Source organism: Anser cygnoides, chromosome 22 (assembly GCF_040182565.1).
Source record: "Anser cygnoides isolate HZ-2024a breed goose chromosome 22, Taihu_goose_T2T_genome, whole genome shotgun sequence".
NCBI classification, from domain to species: Eukaryota; Metazoa; Chordata; class Aves; order Anseriformes; family Anatidae; genus Anser; species Anser cygnoides.
In genome coordinates this window covers 8454405-8475755 of record NC_089894.1, presented here as the reverse complement: position 1 = coordinate 8475755, position 21351 = coordinate 8454405, and the positions used below count along the sequence as shown (strand labels likewise).

Sequence of the window (21351 nt, the reverse complement as noted above, 5' to 3'; positions counted from 1 at the left end):
CCACCCCTGGAGGTGGTTAAAAGACGTTCAGACGTAGAGCTCGGTGATGCGGTTTAGTGGAGGACTTGGTAGTGTACCTAGGTACAGAGGTTGGACAGGGTGATCTCGGGGGTCTCTTCCAACCTGGAGGGTTCTGGGATTCTGTGTCAGCCCCCACTCCCATGAAGTGCCTGCAGCCACCAGGAGAGAACTGCTGCGACGTGCTGCCCTCGGAACAGCTGCGGGGACGGTGCCGGTGCCTCCACGGGTGGCACCACCAGAACCAGGGCCGGGTGGGCAGGTTCCCTCCGGTGCCTTCAGGTTTCTCAGAAAATCCTACACCGAGAAACCTCGAGGGACGGGAATGGTCTGTGATGGGCGCGTACCCAGAGCCTGGAGCGCCACGGGAACCTCTGGGGAGCTCCTGCAAATCAAACGGAGCCGAACGGCGCCGGGTGCGGGAGGCCAGCGCAGGCCCCCAGCAGGAGGTGGACACGAAGGTGGCAGCGCGGGGGGGACGCCACACGCAGCAGGCGCAGCCCGTCCGCAGCGGCGGCATCGAAGGCGGCCTCGTGCTCGGCATCCCCGGTGCTGAGCTGCAGCAGCGTGGCAGATCTGAGCGTTCACTCACTCGGCTGGAACAGCCCCGAGGCTGCTTTACGTGCTGGACACGCGGGATGCGTTTTCCTACCGGACGGGTGACGAAATCCAGTTTGGGCAGCCGGCAGAGATCAGCGACTTACACAAGGCTGAGCACAGGCACTCACCTGGCCTTCCTGGCTTAGGTAGAATGTTCCAAGGGTGTTCAGAGTTGAAAGAGCCTCGTTTTTCTTTCCCAGTTTGGGTCCCTGTAAAAGAAAGGTTAATGAGCCCATGCCATCAGCCCAAGGAGGAGGCTGGCAGTGGAGCAATGAAAACGAAATGCCAGAAGGGCAGCGTTGGCAGGGCTGGCAGGCAGCTCCCCAGACAAAACCCAACTCACAACCGGCTGCATCCATCCACGCGCGGTCAGACCAATATTGACGTTGTGTCACATAATGTGAGACAATTGTGTCACAAAATTGACGCAGAAATTAGCGGAAGTGTCCAAGAGTGGAGAAAGAATGCATCAATTTCTTTAAACACGTCTAACTTGAGTAGGTACAGCGGGGCCCTTGTTCAAAGCCAGTTTCCATGTAGGTGGGTACCCCGGCCGTGTGCCGGGACACCGCGCCCCGAACAGCCCCGGGGAACGCAGTTCATTCGTAGGGGCAATGCCCTCGCTCGTCATCGCGTTTGCTGCAGCTGCAGCTCTGCCTCTTCCATCCCTTTCCTCATCCTCAATGCCTTTTGCTATTCTTGTGCTGACCCTGTCCCTCAGTTTGTCTCTAGTGAAGAAACATTTCCTGTTTCTTATAAGACGTTCTTATACAACATTTCATCTAAGTGGACAAATCCCAGACTTACTTCCATGAAAACTAAAATTACTTTCTTTGCACGCAGAAGAGACGAGGCCCAGGCAGTTGTCCGAGACCATTCAGTTTGCTCACTGACCACAAGCTCGTTATTTTTGTCACTTTCCTTCAACTGCTTGCATGTCATTTGCATTGTTTAAAGTCAAAACAAAACCACCTCAACTCGCAGCCGCAGTACTTCTCTCATACATCACCAGTCATGCCAGAATCACAGCTTTGCATGTTATTTTGTCAATGTGCAAGAAGCAGAAGAGAAACCAGCTTACTCTTCTGAAATTGTATTGGCGCCGCAGTGCTGACAGCTGGAAAAACCATCAGTAAACTTAGCAGAAGTGACTCAGGACAAAAAGGATCCCGGGCTGGCTCTGGCCACGCAGCCACGCTAGCCCTGGGGATCCCGGCCACCGCGGTACCGCTCCGGAGCGCTGCGGCGCCTGCCCGGGCTCACCCTGGTTCCGTCAGCAGCCTCTGCCCAAACCTGGTTGCACGCCCCCTCAGCTTTTCAGGCGTTTTGTACAAATTTGCTAATTTAATTTTTGCTTTTCCACCTTTTACCTTCACAAATTCCGTCCCGGCTAGTTCCTGAGCGCTCAGGTACAACCTTTGTCAAGGTCACACAGATCTCCTTGCTGTCGCGCTCCTTCAGCTGCCCTAAGACCTAGCGCTGAGAGCAGGAGAGGAAAGGGCCGAGACCAGGGCTTCCTCGGGCTGCTAAAGATGCCGTCGGCAGGTGAGCACTGCTGCCGCCTCCGATTTACGTCCCTGGAAAGCTGCGACGCTCCCGGGCTTCAAACAGAACACGAGGGGAGGACAGGAATTTCACATTGACATTTTTATTAACGCCAACTGTTTTAATTTTTTTTTTTTAAACAATAGCACAAAAATGTTTCAGGGAAGCAGTCTGACAGTTAGTCTGATGACCTTCTGAAATACAGTTAAGCCACACCAAATACGAATTCCTGTTAAAGAAAAAAAATGGAGCTCAACCTTTGTATTAGAGGGTGTTGTGCCTGGTTAGTAGACCACGCTGCTTTGTGAAGTAAATGATGGCACACAGCTTAGACTTCATCATCACGCCAGTCATCACTAATTTAAGGCTTCTGAATCAAATTACCATCAACATCACAGAAAGGAACAAAAAGCTAGTGTTGCTACGGCCATGAGGAGATTGAACAAGCTGGATCTTTTAGACAAGTAACGGTGTCTTGAAGAGAAGAGCCCTGCCCTAACAGCAGCCAGGAGAACCAGTCACACAGTACTTATCTCCTCATTTGCATGCATTTTGAGGGTGCAATTTAGTAAGGAAAAAAAAATATTGCATGAATCGTTCTCTTATTTAATGTGGCTATGAAAGATGTTTCCTTACAACTCCATTATCTCTAAGAAGGACATCAGCGAGTGAAACCGAGGAGAAAACCGAAGAGCGACAGAACATTTTTCTTTTTGCTGAGAGGTAACACAAAAGGGAGGGAAACCTACTCCTTGGATTGGGGGGGACTGCGGGAACATCTCCCCAGAACCTCGCACAGAATGACGCGCAGACCCTCCGTCACGCCAGCCACCTGCCCTGCCGAGGGACCTGTTCCACACAACGCCCTCAGAGGCATTGCCCCGTTGCTGCCCCAGGCTCTCCACAAAATTCCACTGACCTAGAAACCGCTGGTTTCTTCTTTTTGGGGGGAGGGCTGGGGGAGGGTGTAAAAAACAGAACATCTGTCAATAAGGGTGTCAGGAGGGGGAGGGCGTTAAATATTTTAACCACTGACAAGGCTTGAGGAAGTTTCACAGTTTTGTTATGCTCTATTTTATTACTATCATATTTACAGATTTCTTTTTTTCTTTTTTCTCTTTTTGTTGAATTGCTGATAATTTTAATAGAATTTAATTCTGGAGTGTGAGCAGGAACCAGTTAACTACATTCATTGTCCAATCCCCATCCGTTTGAGAAAAAGACTCCGAATTCTTGGCATATGAATCAGCTGTTGGGTAGCTCCTCCCTCTCCCCGCGATGAGGCAGCAGGACTGCAGCAGTGGCATGCACAGATTCACACCATGGCTGGGGGGGCCTTGCGCTGCAGAAAATATTGGTGGATGTTCTCGGCGTCCCGCTTCAGCCAAGCTGCATTCAGCAGAATATTTTCACAGCACTGCTGGACAGTGCGTTCTGCCGATGGAGCTGGGTGGCTCTCAAAGAAGGCCTGTACAAAAAGCACACAACCGTCCATAAGGGTGTAAACAGCCACAGACAAGGTTATATTTTAAGTCCCCAGATTCCCTGGTTTGTACAGAAACAAACTACGCTTCTCTGTGCTCGTATCTGCTCCCACCAGCTTCATAGACTGAAAAATCTGCAGAGCGCTTGCTGAGTTTGCAAGACAATAATCCCAGGTACAGACCGGGAACAGCAAAATGCTTCCATCTCTCTGCTAGAGGAAAGCCACGGCAGCATTTCTACAAACCAGCCCAAACGCTGCCTCCTGTCTGTCCTGACCTCGCTGCCGGGGACAGCAAGCGGCACTTGAATGATGATTTCAGTCCCTCATTGGGAGGCAACAAATGAGCAGCAAATCAAGTGTGTATTTCTGGACACTTGGAAGAAGACACTAACTGAAGCCTCAGGCCATTTTGCAAAAGCATTTGTCTAGAGATCAGATTTCTCAGGACTGAAGGAGGCCTCTGTCCAAACTGCATTATGACCTCCAGGCACCAGCAGCTCTCAGAGTTTTGCTGGATGTTCTCAGGTTTCTTCCTCCAGAATCAACAGCATCGATCACCTGCAAATAGCTCGGGCTGAAGAAAGTGCACCAGAGGCTTCTGTGACTCTGCACTGTGCAACTGGTTAAAGGGTGGAATAAGCTGGCACAGCAGGGAGTCATCCTTCATCTCCGCTTCAGCATACCTTCCCTGTATCTAGCAGATCCCCTTACACTAACGTACGGCACAGGGTGACACGGAGACTCGGGCACAGTAAGCATTCCAGCAAAAAAAACCTAGGTATACCATGTCTCAGGAAGTTCTCTTGGAAACTAGTTATGATTTAGTTATGGGAAGTTGCTCTGGTAAATGTTTTGCAAAGTGTTTTTTTAGAACAAAATGAATTATAGTGCAAGGTTTCCCTGTAAAATCACTTGTGCTACTAAATCTTTTCTAAGGGAAGGGATCACTAGATGACAAAAGACAGACAAAGCTTGTGGCTCAGAATATCTTTGAAACATGAATTCTTCCTGAACATTTTCCTAATGGCAAAGTGATAATCAAGGGCCACATTTTAAAGTTTTCTCTTCCAAGAAGGAGCCCCTGTAAAACTGCAGGCAAAGAACAAATAAAACTCCCACACATCCTTAAAATGCTACCAAGACCAGTGCCTACACTCCCAAGTCTGAGGGGATGCTCGAGTCCATGAGTGACATCACATCACCTTGGGCCACCAACTTCACGACAGGCTTTCTGCAGACACGTGAGTCTGTCTTGTGTCAAAGCCTTGCTCTTCATACACAGCACAAATGACGACAAAACTTGGAATTACAATATGGAATTTAGCTAATTTTTAACACGTTAATTCCTCTAAGAGCCACCGTGTGCTACTGCAGTCAGCACAACATGCGCCGTGTCAGTCTGAGGAGGAACAAAGTGGTGGTGTAAGCCTCGGCTTACTACAGAAGCAGTAACAACTATGGAATTTACCACAGTTATCTTTAAAGGCTATCTTTCAAGGAGTCTCAAAACCCATGCCACAAACTCTGCTGCATTTTATAAAAATTTAAATGAGTAAGACTAATGAAATATGAATCATTAAAAGTTGCATATTAGTCTGTGAAGATACTAATTTAAGACATTTCAATAGAGTAACTCAAACGAAAGCAATACGATTCAGGGAGTACACAACAGTCAATAGAGTCAGAGGCAGAGCTTCTGTTCAGTTCAAAACCAAAAAGCACACGGAACTCATGGCTCTTCCATTAGGTGCTTACAGTCCAGAGCATGCCACATCTGTCACAGATGAAGTTAATGATCTATTTAAGTAAAATTCTTACCTTAACTTCTGCGGCCATTTTATCATTTGCAAATCCATCCACTGTTAGCTGAAGGAAAAAAAACAACCAAGGGTAGGCAGTTAACATTTCAGATATAACTTAGTTTTGGTCTGCTATACGAACAGGACTTTCCTCATAGCCACACATACCTTTATTAGTCGGGATATCAAGAATCCACCTTGGTATCGATTATAAAGTTCCTCCCAGTTGTCCCTTACAAATTTCCAAGCAGCTTTTCTCCCCTGCTTGCTGCCTCCAGCTACTCCACCAATAACAGATACTGTGTCCTGGGGACGTACCTCTTCCTGAATGAGAGAATGGGGACAAATACTCAATATTGTTCCAACAAATACAGCATGTTGGCTTTATACATTTCTACGTTGAAGATCCAGGATAGTGTTTTTTTTTCCCCCCACAAACTTTAAGATACAAATCAGACTTAATTGCTGAAACTATTCTTCCTTCTCTTCATTACATGAGTACAGTGCTCTATGTAAGGAAACAACAGGTTTTTCCAATAACTTACTGAAAGTGCAAAGGTGAGAACTTTTTGAATCAGTTCTGGTTGGGAGATGGCGCCAAGAACGCGCTCAATTCGGTTCTTCTCCTCCTGCATGTCTGCTTGCTTGTGAAGCTTCAAAGGCAGAGCGAACAATGTTAGCGCATGGTATTAAATGACTTCCTCTCACCTAGCACTACTGAAGTTGCTGTATACACTACAGCTTCCAGATTAGTCTTCAACCGTAGTACGTGAACAAATGGAAGATGTTCGTGAATAATCCTGCAGCTATCTACATTACAGACCTCATTACACATCCATCAGCAGAAAGTACCAATAGTAATAAACTGATCTTCACTGCCGTTTATATAAGGTCAAGTAGAACCGTGCCTCTGAGCAATGAAAAATAATCCTAAAATGAGATGCAACAATCCACTAGGTGGCAATTTCACGCTACACAAGGACCAAGGAAAACTGCAATCGAGTCCTAGCGTTCACATCATCTGTAAAACATCCGACTGGGCCTGTCTGCAGATAAACTACGTCTTAAGACGAACTTGTGGGGTAGAATATTTAGCTTTTCATTGCATAAGCTGGCAGTGTTAACAAAAGGGTGTGCACTCACCTTTAGCATGGTGTCTAAAGTAGTACTATCTCCATGCTTCAAAATTGTTACATATACCTAAGAGAGAGCATAAACAAGGGAAGTCCCTCACAAATCACGCTTTTAGAAATGCAAAGCAAAGCTGATAGAAGGGATGAAAGGGCTCTACAACAACTATCAGTTTCTACGTATTTAGGCTAGATTTCTGACAGGCGAACAGATCTGGAAGATACCTGCACCAACACCTTTCGTTTTAACACTGAATTTTAAAGACTCATCAACTGCTTGGCCTCCTCCTCAGTTGCAGCATAATTTGGGTAATTTCAACTACAGCAAAACAACAGAACAAGGAATCTTTGTACCATGCAATAGCTAGCAAGTACTTCATATATACCCAATCCATGTCCACCACAGCTGGACTTTGTGCTCAGTGAGGCCAAGTTGACACCTGTAGTGCTCTTCAAGGATCCCTGCACAATTTCCCACATTGCTTTTAAAACTGGAGGATGTAAGGTTGTCATAAACAAATGAAAATGAATAGAAGTCAGCTCAGGTTCAGCACTGCACTTGAACAGTCTCCCAGCCCCCAAAATCAACACCACCTAGAGACCACAGTTCTGCATCAGTAAATGTGCGCAAAACATGGGAATCAAAATTTACGATAACCTACAGGACTCCTCAGATCAGCTGAGAGAACTTGTTTTCCTTCCACATGGTCCTTAAATCGGCGTCTGGCTTCTTCTAATGTTGCCTTGTGCCCAGCTTTTCCTAGTTTGCCCAAGACCAGACCTCTGAGAAGGGCGTCAAGATGACCTAATGAGTAGCAGGATAAAATACAATTATTTGGAGACAATTCAGCAATTAAATTAATGAATGTAATTCTTTAATTCCATGTAGACTGATCAGGGCAGAGCTGTATAATAATCCTTCCACATGCTTGGGGATACCTAAAGAAACTAGGACTTTTCCCACTCTCATTGGTGCCAATGGAAGAATGCATTGATTTTCCTACGGCAAGAGGGTCAGGAGAAGAAAATTCTGGAGCAAATACAACAGGCTATGCCTGTAATCTGAGCTAGGCTAGTAGTAATAACCATTTGAGTCTACAACAGAACTAACTACGACAAGTAAGCATGCATGTATGTGGCTTCCCATCCCTATAGTCTAACAAGCAGAGAATTTTCACTCAATCAGTGACCAGGTAGGGAAAAGTTTCACGATTTTAGCTTGCACTTGAGAAAAAGAGGATTGTTTTGGGGTTTGGCTGTTTAAGTATAAAAATACCCCCAAATGCCTACTTCAGACCTTCCTCTTCCTTCCTTTTCTGCCCTTCCCAAAGTCTCGATGGCTTAGTTACACAGAAGCATTTCAAAACCACCATTGGATCCCACAGTGTAAGTTTTCCTACCCTCTCCAGGTTTGGGGTCCCATCCCAGTCTCTCCCCTATCGGTGAGAATACATCTTTCACGAACACCTGGATTTCCTCATAGAAGTCTGTGTGGGATAAGAGAGTTGAGAGAATCTCCAGGTTACAGCTGAGATCGCTCCACACGGTGTAATTGGGCTCATTGACAAAAGCTTCCATGACTTTTAGAACCTCTACAGTGCTAATGATTCCAGCTCGGGCCTGGGAGAGGAAAAGACACAGGTTAGTTTTACTTCCAAAGAGAATTAAGATGTTTAATAGCTCATTGCCTTATTTAACAGTCTTTTCTGTTCAGTTTGCACAGCCTGCACACCAATTCTCCTGTGAGGTTCTGCCAAGGTGAGCTGACACTGGTCAGAGTACCTTAGCTGTCTGCTCAGGGCACACCATGCTTCTCATACACAGGTAAGCACTTCACAAGGAGACAGCTATGTAATTATAAGCACATTTTGCAAACAGGAAGCAGACAGCAAGATTAAGTGACTTAACAAAACTGCAGCCAATGCTGGCAAGAGATAACAAACCTACAGAGTTATTCTCAGCCAGATACTACACCCACCAAAATCTTATTTTAACTAAAAACTGTGAAGATTTAGAGGCTTCATTTTTGTTCTTCATTAAATCGAGAGTGTAAAACTGCAGAAATCATTTTTGTTTCTTGCTACTCGTGAAACAGTACAAGTAGTACTGCCTTTCCACCTCTGCCAGCAAAATGATTCAGAGCATCATGAAAACACTTCTGTGCTCAGTACAGTTGATGATACCTACAGCGAGCATCTCCAAGTTAGAGAGACAGGGTATCAAAAACACATTTTTAAAGCTTCCATATATATATTTGCTAACCAGCAAGAATAAGAAAGTGCAATTCGAAATACATAGTACAGTTATTAATTGTTCAGAGCTAGTACCATCTGCTTTTGGGGTAATAACTTGCTTTTAAACAGTAGGAATCCCCAACAGCCACCTCTCTTTAACAAGCCCTACTGGGTAAAACGCATGGTGCTGATAAAGTCTTGGATAAAGTCTTTGAGGGGGTAATTAAAATATCCTTATTTTATATCCTTATTATTATCCTTTATATCCTATATATTTATAAATATCCTTATTTTTGGGAGTTAAAAGAAAGCAAGTTCTCAAAATAATTAATTTTATAAGACTATAAAATAATACATCCCTACAGATAAAATGGGAGTTATAGACAGACTGCTTCCACAGGATTTAAGTCTTGTAATACAAGTTAGAACTTGTTGAGCTAATTAATAGTTAAATGTATGCGGTAATCCCAAAGGCGCTTTGCCTCCAGAAATGGAGACTGACAAGCACTGCTTTCTGCAGCTACTATAGCTCTCATTATTAGACAGAATAGCAAAGGTTGCTTACCAGAGAGAAAAGATCATTCTGCAGGCCAAGTCTGTCCACAGGGGGTAGGGAGAGGTCTTTGATCGCTGGTATTAAGTTCTCCAGCATGTCAGGGCTATACTGGGTACGGTAAAACCCTACTGTTCCAAGGTTTAACTGAAATGTACCAAAAGAGTAAAAAATTAGAAGTAAGGAACAAAAATGAAATGGTGTTTTGGTGTTTGTGTGTGTGTTTTGTTTGTTTTGTTTTTGTACCATGAGACGTTTCTCAAAGTACTGCAGTTCAGAGAAGTCAGTCAGTCATTTAAACCAAATTTTAAAATAAAGGGAGGGGTGGGGGTGGGGGGGAGGGCACGCTAAAATTTTAAATAAGGATTGCTCTCTAAGAGAGACAGAAGATGAGAGGGAGCTGGCATGAGGAAACAGAGGCTAGGAGCAAGGAGAGAAGAGAAACTTCTACGGGTAACCCCTAACTGAAGTAAGGGTAGTCATGTACTGGGAAGATAAAATGCAGGGGACTGCTGGTGCTAGAATCTTAACTTTTGTAACCTCACTCTCAACTTGCTCAATTCAAGAAAATGGTTCTCTATCAAAGTTAAGAAAGGAGAACAAGTACCTCTGCCCTGCATAAAAGCAAGTCGTGGTCAGCAAGTTTGATGGATTACATGCTACCACCTGCTGGTATTTCAGTGTAGGCAGTCAAATATTTTGGTTGGTTGAACAACCGTACCAGACATAAACCAGAAACATTGCTGAGCTCATCAGGAAGTCACCCCCCTTTTTGCTGGTGCTACAATTTTGGTCAGTCCAATTGCCAGTCCTCAGGACAATGGCACTAACTAAAAACGTCAGGCTGACAACCCTTGCAGGCAGCAGTCCTACAAATTCACCTTGGACTGAGCCGAACTGTTGCCTTCTCAGGCAGCAGTAGCAATCTTCGGTCTTGTTTGGACAGGTGGGTTTCGGGGTTGTTCATTACATGTCCCTCTATCACCAGGGAGAAGCAGATAGATATGGTGATACAAGGGAATACACGGGTCTGACAGCTGCAATATTCCTGTTAGTTAAATGGAAAGGTTTGATTTAGAATGAAAAAGAAACTAACCCTTACTGTTATTTCATGGAGTCACCTCTCGGAGTACAGCTCCAGCTTAGAAACAATTATTCTTCAACCTCATTAGTTCATATGGCAATAATCCCAGTCAGCTGCTGTCTTTCAGTTTTTAAATTCTGTTTCTGACTGGTGTCTGCAACAGATCTCAACAGTGAATTTTTTCACTTGCAGATTTGTACTCGCCTGGTAATAGCCCATTGAAAACCTTCACACTTAATGAAAGATAAACAGGACTATTTTTGCTCAGGACGGACTTGAACTAAACTGTGGTTGCCATAGGATACTGAAAAAGCCACCACATTTCAAATCAAAAGTTGCCTCTACTTAACGGTGCTCTGTTTTTCTGGGCTTGCACTCCTAAAACGTTCCGGTTTACATCGTCTGGACTACTCTTGGAAGCAAAACTTCCAAGAGAGAAAGGACCACACTAAGCAAGCATTACAGAGAGCAGCCAATATCCAACAGCAACACAGAAAGGCCCTCCACAAGAAATACAAGATTGCAAGGAAAAAAAGAGAAGAGGAAATTGAAATGCAGGGGCACATTACAGTGACAATCCAGCTTATTGCTAGGAATATGTTCTCTTCCGTTGTGACAACTCACCTTCACCCACTGGTCTGGTTTAACATCTTTCAAAACCAAGGTCAGCTCTGGTTTGTCCATCAATATTTGCATTTTGGCACAGGTGGGGTCATCACTTGTACAAATACTTATGGGGACCATCCACATAGGAAAATCCTCCCCTAAAAGAGGAAACCAAAAAAAACGAAAAGGCCTAAGGAAGAAAGGTATGCAAACACTGAGAAACCTGCCTGATGCTCAAACAAGTTTCAGCAGCAGTTTAAGTAAGTCTGCTTAAATTTAAATTAACAAAAACCTGAAGGAAAAGAGCAGTTCTAGACTCCAAAGCCAAAAATCTAAATCACCTTTGAAGCCAAACACTTTAATTTCCATAAGCAGAGGAGGTAGGCAGAATTTGTATCTTAAAAACAGAGCTGACTTCCATACGAGGCATTTTTATTTATTCACGACTATAAAACCAGCAGCTTACAGAGCTCAGATAGCAGCATTGACCTTAAACTGGACATCAGTTTCAGGCATTCATCAAAAGCATCCAAACACTCCGCGCCTGCTCCTAGCACTCATCTTACCAGTATATGGTCCACTGGCACAGAATTTCTTCTGGACTAACTTCAACACTTTGTCCTCTTCTTGCTAAAAATAAAATATAATAATTAAAAAAAAAAACAGATTTCAAAAGAGTTGCAACTTATTTCAATATTCATGTAACGAAAGGAGAAAGGAATTACCAGCGCATCTAATCTCAGCTTCTGTATATCGCTCTTTATTTCTGTGCACTTTTAAACTTGGAGTAACTTTCATTCTCCTCCACAAATAGAAACTAACCACAAGAATTCATTCCAGTTTATTAATCACTGTTATTGTTAAAACATACATACCCCTAACCCTCCACTGATTTTTTTTTTGTCAGACTTTTGTCTGACCTCAGTTTTTAGCCACTAATCCTCAGTCTGCAATCTTGTAGAGTAAGCATAATCAAACTGGAGTGAGAAGCAAACTGTGCTGCAAGGGGACCTAAGTCAAATATTCCCTTCCTCCCCCCTTTTCACACACAAAGAGCAAACGGGCGATGTCAGCAAACTCCCAGCACGTGATCCAGAGCGCTTGTGGATAAACTCCATTATCACTTTCCACTGGGTTCCTCAAGTGAGCTGCTCTCCCCTCCCTTTAGAAACAGCTCTGTCACTAAACAGAGCAATTCACTGTGATTTCCTTATTATTTTATTATTATTATTATTATTAAGTGATTGGATACTACCGAATTTGATCTTAAACACAGCTAAACGCAGAATATCTGATCTGAAGTACTGAAAAACAGAGTTATTATATAGGGAATTGCTATACAATTTACCTGTTCAGCTTCCACATAAATGAGCGGAAATCCCATTTGTTTGGTCCACGTATTCATCACAGCAGCAATAGGTTTACCACTAGCTTTTTCCAGGCTTTCCCAGAGGTCCTCTGCAGAAGAAAAGTCCGACTGAGGTCCCCCAGAGCCCTGACGTGTCAGACATGACTACAGACACCACACAGGCACTGGAGGGTGGGAGGCTACGTTATTACTCCAGTTTGCCCTTCGTGTTTTTGACTGCCTTTTTGTCAAATTGTAACTGATGATGGGCAAGAAAAAGGAACTCGTTTAAAGCATTCACAGGTGAGGAGAGGGAGGAAGAAAACTCCATTACAACTACAAAATGTAATCAATACACACTGTATATTCAAAATGATAAACAGAAGCATCTTTTCCTCAGGTTGTTCACATACTATGCCAAAGAGCCAACTGAACAACATGGGCTGTTAAAGGCTGACAGAGCACGATGTTCCACCTCCGCATTTGTGACCGATGCACAAAAAAGGTCTAAGTAAAGAAAGCACTGTGAGATGTTAGACCAGACTTTGAACTGTTCAATCATACACGCAATCAATACTGCAAAAGGAAGCTTGCAAAAGGCTTACATGGCAAACCACCATACTCTACTTCTAAATTAAATTATCACACAGATATGCTTGTCAATGGTAAATGCAGGTCCTTCAGATTACCTCATCCACACACTCCTGAGATACAGAACCCCTACAGGATGCTGAATTCTGGCTGTGTAGGTGACACAGTGTATAAAAAACAAGCCAAATACTTCCTTGCATTTCAGTTATCTCAGTTGGAAAACCACCTTTGTAAGAATCCATCAATTTAGCAAGAAAAATTTTGTCTCCAGAAATCAGTTTTCTTAAGCATATAATAATCATCAGTTACCTGTAGCTGCATTCTTCTGCAGGAACTTTGTTAAATATAAATTCATTCCTTTCCGAAAGTCCTGGGAACACACAATTGAATAGGTAATGGCACCAGAATGTCGTCCCTACCTCCCTCCGCACTGCATTTATATTCAAGAATCAACCAAACAATCCTAGGATCAGTATGCACATCTAACTCCGACCTAAACTATGCTACTAGAAAGAATAGCTTAAAACATTTTTGTTAGCCAACTTTTAGTATTGAAATAGTGGGGAAAATACAGAAATAAAACTATCTTATTTCTCCTAGCTAAGTTCAAATACAGCCCAGAAACCACACTGGAGAAAATCCTTCAAAATATAAAATACATAAATTTAATAGTAGAAAGGTTTTTTTTACTGTAAAAAGATTTGGCAACCTACACTTAGGTTTTTGACAACAATCTTTTTACCTCATCACCGATGTAGTCATGTAGCATTCGGATTACAGACGCTCCCTTGCTGTAAGAAATAGCATCGAATATTTCATCCACTTCGGATGGATGGCCAACACTAACCTGCGGTAAATAGGGTAATTAACAGTGAGAAAATTTTAATTGCCACAAGATTTTGATTTTGCTTGTTTTATTGCTTAAGGAGCTGACTTTTCTCTTTGAAGAAAGCACACATATATCCATCCCCAAATTGTCTTAGTGGAATCTCTGCACCCACTTTGCCATTTCAAGTCAGTAGAGGAGGAACACTCCTGAAGAAGCCATCGTCAAACCCTCAAACCTCACTTTTGAAATACTAGTTCTAACAAAGGAAAAGCCACAAAGCGTAAATGCAACTTCAGATTTTCCTTTGCATTATGAATGACTGCACAGTTCTCTTTTCTCAAGAGGAAAAAAAACTCACATCCGGCTGACAAGAAAAAAGGGGGATGACTAGAACAAAGAAAAAATCTTACTTCAATAGGATGGCTGTTGTCTAAGGCATCAAGCTCTTGAGCTCGTGTGTAATCAGCAGAAACAAATTGAGTCCAGATATCGTACTCTGGGAAGCAGTGATCTACACATAGGTACTCAATCCAGGAGGCAAATCCTTCATTCAGCCAAAGATGGGTCCACCATTCCTGGAAAGATGAGAAGGCAAAATAAAATAAAATCAACAACAAAATTCCAGGAACATCACTTAATCAACAAGAGGTTTGCAGAAAAGGTAAGCTGTTAACAGCCTAGCGTAGCACAAATCAGAAAAAGGTAATAGATGTAAACACGAATTCCTCCCTATAAAGAAGTCTGCAACCCAAGAACAGTGATTAGCAGAGTCTTCCCCTGTCTGAAGCTCTAGGAATTCTGCATGGAGAACTGCATCAGGTACAAGTGAAATTCCCAGACTAGACTAGAGGTCAGAGCAGAGCCACTGAGGGAACTGTCATGAATGACTGCTACGAATGTTATCTAGGTTAGGAAGCTGAGTCAGTGATATGCAAGGCCACGGTTCCACAAAGCAGCAGAACTGTGGGCAACACAACAGTGTCTTCTTCAAAATGAATAAGATCAGCTGCAGAAAACTATTTTTTATTTGTTGCTAATGAATGTACTTACATACAGTAGAAAACCTGGAGTCCAGAAGTGTTCCAGACTATGGAAACCTGAAATCTACTGAATAGCTAAAAGTGGTTTCACCCAGCCAAGGATGGGCTTCGTTTAAAATGTGAATGTTACATTGACATTTAATTTTTTCCCTTCATTTCTGATATGTAACTGAAGCAGAAGAGATAAGGAAACAAGCTATGGATAGCAAGGACGAAAACACCCTTTTCATAACCACACTTACCATCGTATAAACCTAAGCGTGCTGCTTAATTGAGAAGAGCGCAGCTATGACGATATGGACCCTTAAGTAAATAAACTAAACAGGACGTAGCATCAACCCAGTAAGCTGTTCTACAAAGCACTACTGCTTCTACGATGAACGAGACTTTTACCCCAGGGAGAGTGGAATTTCAGTAAGGAAAGCTGTTACTGGAACTCTACGCAGATAAGCCCAGCTTTATTTTAAGAGCGAAGACTACCTCATTTTCTTTTACATTTCTGACTGCATCCATTTCCTGGACAAGGTTCTAATACAAAGGTTGGTGCCAAAGGATTACTGCAACAGCAAAGCAGATTCTCAAGCGATGTTTGGACATCTAAATCTTTTCACTCCCATTTTTCTCCCTCATCTCACTTGCCACCTAATTGCTCAAGAATCGACTTCTTCCCCTGAAAGTATTTTGATCTCATTTATATTTGCTGCAGAAGAATTGGTACATTGTACTGCCCAGTAAGACCTGGTACTGGCAAACTAAACCAGTGATGCTGAGGCTGGTGCAATCATCTCAGGTTATAAGAGGAGAAAGAGCTGACTTTCCAGAAACTTGGAAGTAACACTGAAGTCTGTTTTCACTTTTCACGGCTACACCACAGAAGAGAAATTGCTCTGCATTGCTCTCACATGGAAGTTACCTGTGCTATCAAAACAAGAAGAACACAGCTGACTAGATTTTAAGAGGCACAGCACTGTGAAGAAGTTTGAGAACCTCTGCTGAGCGTTAATATTTATATTGGTGGCTTTCTTCCACCCACTCACACTTCATTTAAGCAGCCTGAAAGCCAGAACAATGCAGATCTGGGGCTCCAGAGGCGATGTTCTTTTTTTGCCAAACACGCTGGTTTCTAGCGACACAAGAAGCTTCCTAACCTGTGAAATATTTGGATTCAAGCATCTGTTTGTGGGGTTTGGGGATAAGGAGTGTCAGATCTAATTAACAGAGTAAGCTGACGCTATTTGTTAACAGCAGAAACTCTGACAGATACAGCTTTCAGTTTTTAGCACTAAATGGAGTTTATTTACAGATTTCAGTCTTGCTGCCTCAGATAATGCTTCTGTTCCCACTAAAATGACTTAAACATCAAACCATTCAGACAGCTGGCTTCCCATATACCTGAAACAATTCACGTAAGTTACTACTGAGCACCTTCTCAGCTAGTGGACTAGAGTGATTTGCAACGCTGAGCTGGCACAGATATGCCTTGGTATGAAAGCCTGATGAGTGAATCATTCCTACCTGAAAGGAAAACTGGATTATTGCCTCTGAGTAATCTGACTAGCCAAAATCATTTGCATGGAACACCGGCACAACTCTAACTAGAACAGTATTCAAACAACTGAACAACGTTTCACACAGAGAAAGTCTAAAAATACTTTTAAAGAACACAGCGGTGAAGAAGAGAGTGATAATAAAGCACTAGTTATAAATTAAAAAAAATAACATAACATGCCCAAGGTGTTATTAAGGGACACTTTAAATAGCACATGATACGAAGCACGTTTCAAAGAAAACTAGAAGAACTTGTAACTGTTAGGTACCATAGTCACAAGGTTTCCAAACCACTGATGAGCAAGTTCGTGTCCTACAACCAGAGCAACCCACTGGCGAGATGAAGAACAGGAATTTTTGGGGTCAATGAGCAATGCAGTCTCCCTGTATTTAAAAGAGAGAGATAACTGAACAGAGTGGCACATGCCTAGAGAAAAAAAAACACAATCACAAGTAGGTTAAATTACCTAAGCGAGCTAAAAAGTGATCAGTACAACTGGAAAAAACAAGAGCTATTTCAGTTTAGACACAAAATTGTTTTGTTAAATTCCATGGTTATTGGAATGCTTTGGAGCAATAGTTCCTCACGGCATGCAAGAAGACAAATGCAAAAACCCAAGCAGGAACAAGAAAGTTTACCCTTTATTTATGCAATAGCTCACCTACGTAATCTAGGAAGGGGGGATTTGGGGAGGAGAGGGCAAATCTCACCTTAACTGTAACTCCCTTTGCACTGCAAGCTGTATGCACAGCAAACCTCCTCTGCCTCCCGCAGCCCCAGAGGAACTCCAGCCCTTCCAAGTGCACGGCCGGCTGTGTTACACACGCCGCTGCAGGTGCACGGGATTCTCCACGCACAGCACACACGCACGTGCTCCCTAGGTCAGGCACACGGCCTCGCGCTATCAACACCCCCGTCGCGGTCAGGACACGGTGGGTCAGCCAGAAAAAGGATTCTGGACCGCTGCGACTCAGAGGGGAAAAACGGGCACCTCAAAACAGACGTGGTGCCTGCGGATTATGCCGACCTTCTGTCCCCAAAGGGATAAAGCAAGCGTGCCAAGCCGAGTGCAAGGGGGGGAAAATTTAACAGCAAAATTAAGAAAGGCTTCCAAAAATTCTGCTCATTCAAGACAAATATTTTTTTTTCCCCACAGGGAGTAAAGTATCAGGTTTCATCCAAATTGCAACAAGAAGCTGATTTTAAACCTAGGTTCAAATTTCCATTACAGTTTTTTTGAGGCCAAATCAACAGTTTAGCAGAAGAAATTCAAATGATTTCAGATTTAAGTCCAAAGCTTGCAAGTCCAATCTTGCACAAAATGAAAGAAAATCAGTCTAGCAATGAGCACGGATAATGTAAGAGTATCGAGCAAAGGTACAAAAACTTGATCAGATGAACATAAAAAACTGAAAAGGAAGGCAAGTTAGTATTTTTGATTTACATGATTATAATGTGGTTGCTAAATTTACCAACTTGCCTACAACATAAAGTAAGAAACCCTTCCAGCTGTGTCAGTAAGTACATAACTTTTATGGGGAAAAAAAGCAGCCAAGAAAATTCTCTTGTGGAACAGGCAGTGCTGCCAGACAGTTAAAAATCCTCACACCCTTGGACAGTAGTCATATAGCTAGCTCAATCTTGCCTTCCTAAGATTAGTATAATAATGCACGCTTATGCAGAAGTCAAAATTATCCAAACTGAAGCAAGATCTGGAGGTATTTACTCAGTCTTATTTGGGATGATAGCAGCTCCCTAAAACTAATCCAGTTACTTCCAAGAATTAGTGAACAAAGAGGGGGAAAGACAGTATTTTAACAGCATACCTATAAGTAACAAGGCCCCAGTTCTCCATGGCACCTTTATAAAATAAATACAAAGGTTTATTGATATTGATACACACCTCTTCCTAAATGTTTATAATTCAAATAAAATACAGTTCATCAATAAAGTGAGTTACTTTACCAGCAGCAAAATCTGCAATAGCTATGAGATCAATTTTAGGAAGAGGGTAAGGAACATTGAAGTAGTCCTTATAAAAAGGCAGAGTTTTAGCAGCAACCTGTAAGAGATAAGAGGGGAAACTTAGTAAATATTATGTGAACTTGGAACAATTGGTGTAACTTGAAAATTTCTTTACGGCTGAAAGTAGCCTAAGAAAACAGCAGACACAAGCTTTCCTCCAGAAGCTGAATTCCCAGCTTCCAGAGCACGGCGGTTTGGAAGACTCCCCTTCCCTTCTCCTCCCAGGCTGCAGCCAACCCGTCAGCACTTCTCCTTGTCTGCGGATGAAAGTCTACACCATTGAATCAAAACAACTCAAGTAAAATGCATACTTTTGTCATTAAAGACACGAGTTTGTCCACAAGTGAAATTTTGTTTAACATCGAGGCCAGCCTCCCTGAGCTATTAAAGTGAAAAACACCCCCACAAGCTTTGGGCACATTTACGTGACCGAGCAGAGGAGAGAGGTACGTCCAGCCTGTCGGAGGTCGCGACAGCAGTAACGAAATCACCCTGAGCACATTTACCTCCAATGCAAACTTTCCTTGTTCTGCTTTGCCAACGGGAGTGTAAACACGCACTAAGACGCCATCCAGGGACCTGGTCTCTACGAAGTCGTATTCGCCCACCACAAATGCCACCAGGTATGTCGACATTATAGGGGTGCGAGCAAACTTCACCTCCACCAGATTTTCATCATCCGGGTACGGCTTGCGGTCAATGACGTTCTTCAACGCGAAAGAGAATCGGTTAGTCTCATGGCACTGAAACTGCATTATGCAACACATTCGACTAACTATTGCGTCATTAAGAGTCACGCATTTAACATGAAAGATCTCTGATTATAAAATACAGACTATACCATAGGTCCCTGCCTAGCTACAAAAAGCCCCATCATATACGGGGGTGTGCTTTTATTATATATATACATACATATATATATATATACACACATACACACACAGACACATTATATTCTATTACTGGAAAGGCAGCTGAACATGCAAGTTATCAGCTGCTGTTCTCCAACGAGGATATTACCCAATTCCAAATAAGGCACAAGACTTTTACTAAAATACCAAAAAAAAAAAACCTGTAACCACATGGTCAGTGGGCAAAACTAGACTTTACAGGTAACTATGAAGGTTAGTGTTACTAGAACTTAAATACATATATATTTTTAAATCTACTTTAAAATTCACTTGCTCTTTTCCAGAAATATTTGTACCCTATTTAAAATAGCAGCCTGAAAATGCCCACTTGTATTTGTGACAGAAGTACTTTTACTTGCACATTTTACCCTAGTTCTGCTCAGAAATTCTCTAGGGCAGAAAACATGCTTATTTATCTCAAGTTATAGCAGCTATATAAACATGCAAAGGCTTTTTTTTTTTTCAGTCACTCTTAATCAAGCAGCACGTGGCCTGACATATGCTACGACTTTTTTTTTTTAAAAGAAACACACACCGCTGTGGTTTGCACGGTCTGTTTCGATTCTGTGTTAGCATCTGAAATAACAATATCTTTTTAAGAGTTATCTCAATTTAGAGCTGCTTAGTAATAGCTAGCAAGATAGACTATATTCCTAAGTCCCAAAACATATTATTACCTTTCAAACAGTCAGCTGCCTTTATTATAGCTTTATTTAAAATACAGTTTGCTTGTGCATTAAGAACTTACCATATTTGACAAAGCTACTCTGTCTTTAGGAACCACCAATGAAATATCAAATGTTGCCTTAATAGCAGGCTCATCCCAGCAAGGGAAAGCTCTGCGAGCATCAGTAGCCTGAAGAAAACAAGAACATTAACCAAATAAATCACGAGATACTGTTGCAGTAAGAACGCACAAAAATTCAGCATATTTTACAGGCAAGAAGTTGGATGTTTGATGGCTAGTCACTGGTGTAGAGTGTCCTCACTGATACCCCTTGACCCCTGCATTAGAGCGTTTTGTTACTGTGATAGCTTATTTCCTTTTTTTTATTATTATTATTTATTTTTTTTAATGCTCTTTGCGCTCTGATGGAATTCTACAGTCTGAGTAAAATTTAGCAGAGTCATGACAGGAGCAAAGCTCAGTCATGTGAAAGCAGAGAGGGCACCCAGGCGTTCACAGACAGTGCACACAAGACCACCTATTTATATTCTATCACTATACTGCACCCAAGAAATGTTCCATTTGTATTAGGTAAGTACTCTGAGTTTTTATGTAACCAGGCAGATGAAATTACAATATGGTATAAAATTCTGTCATTATGACCAGGGTTTACATAACGTTTGAGGCATTATCTGGCTCACATTTTTGGATGTCATTAAGATGCTGAGATTAAATCTGAATGTTCTATTAAAAATTAATATATTTCACAAAGGCAAGTTATAGAGATGTGTTTGACCACTTCTAAATAAATAGATGCAATGTTTAAAAACATCTATTTTATATATACAACGCATCACACATCAGCGTGATCCCTGGCTGGGGAAGTTGCCAGACCCAGAATGTACTGACCTTCAAGACACAATGTAAAGGATACCTTTAGTGTTATCCATCCACACTCAGGGCAGGAAGCAAAAAATGGATTTTTGAAGTTTGCCCAGAGGGTAGAGCTAAAGCTAGGAAACGAGGCCTTTGCTGCTTTTAAGAACAAATCCTATACTAAGGATGACATTCTCTGAAAACAAAAATATAGCCCGTACCTCAAACTGAGTGACAGCAGCATAGCGTGTGTCTCCAGTAGGGGTAGTATATTTACTTCGGTAAAAACCTTTCATTTTATCATTCAGCTCCCCTACAAAGTCTATCTTTAGCGTTCCTGTCCCTGAAACAGAAACAGATGGGACATTGTTATTTGCACGTGCCAAACAGCGCATTTATTTGGTCTGGACCTGCAGGCCAGGCTGCTCAGCTGGCCCACTGCCCCTCTGCAGTAAGATGT

The 21351-nt window shown here is 42.5% G+C and overlaps 1 protein-coding gene and 1 long non-coding RNA gene across 3 annotated transcripts in view; one reads left to right on the top strand and one right to left on the bottom strand.

Moving 5' to 3' along the window:
- Positions 1 to 3209: 3209 nt before the first annotated feature.
- Positions 3210 to 21351, bottom strand: part of NPEPPS (aminopeptidase puromycin sensitive) — a 35026-nt gene continuing 16884 nt past the window's right edge. For both annotated transcript variants that reach the window (XM_066981442.1, XM_013200424.3), the window contains exons 4-23: positions 21113 to 21234; positions 20097 to 20204; positions 18944 to 19144; positions 18378 to 18474; positions 18239 to 18272; positions 16681 to 16795; positions 14234 to 14398; positions 13737 to 13841; positions 13304 to 13364; positions 12404 to 12513; positions 11622 to 11685; positions 11074 to 11213; positions 9378 to 9512; positions 7979 to 8198; positions 7241 to 7383; positions 6592 to 6648; positions 5994 to 6101; positions 5617 to 5772; positions 5468 to 5515; positions 3210 to 3631 (exon numbers count right to left, since the gene is read on the bottom strand). In XM_066981442.1, the coding sequence (XP_066837543.1) occupies positions 3479 to 3631; positions 5468 to 5515; positions 5617 to 5772; positions 5994 to 6101; positions 6592 to 6648; positions 7241 to 7383; positions 7979 to 8198; positions 9378 to 9512; positions 11074 to 11213; positions 11622 to 11685; positions 12404 to 12513; positions 13304 to 13364; positions 13737 to 13841; positions 14234 to 14398; positions 16681 to 16795; positions 18239 to 18272; positions 18378 to 18474; positions 18944 to 19144; positions 20097 to 20204; positions 21113 to 21234 (2342 nt within the window). In that variant the 3' untranslated portion in view covers positions 3210 to 3478. The remainder of the gene's footprint in view (positions 3632 to 5467; positions 5516 to 5616; positions 5773 to 5993; positions 6102 to 6591; positions 6649 to 7240; positions 7384 to 7978; positions 8199 to 9377; positions 9513 to 11073; positions 11214 to 11621; positions 11686 to 12403; positions 12514 to 13303; positions 13365 to 13736; positions 13842 to 14233; positions 14399 to 16680; positions 16796 to 18238; positions 18273 to 18377; positions 18475 to 18943; positions 19145 to 20096; positions 20205 to 21112; positions 21235 to 21351) is intronic.
- On the top strand, positions 8080 to 11074 carry LOC125180465 (uncharacterized). The gene is made up of 3 exons (XR_007159038.2): positions 8080 to 8219; positions 8293 to 8402; positions 10642 to 11074. It is a non-coding gene; the product is annotated as an uncharacterized lncRNA (long non-coding RNA).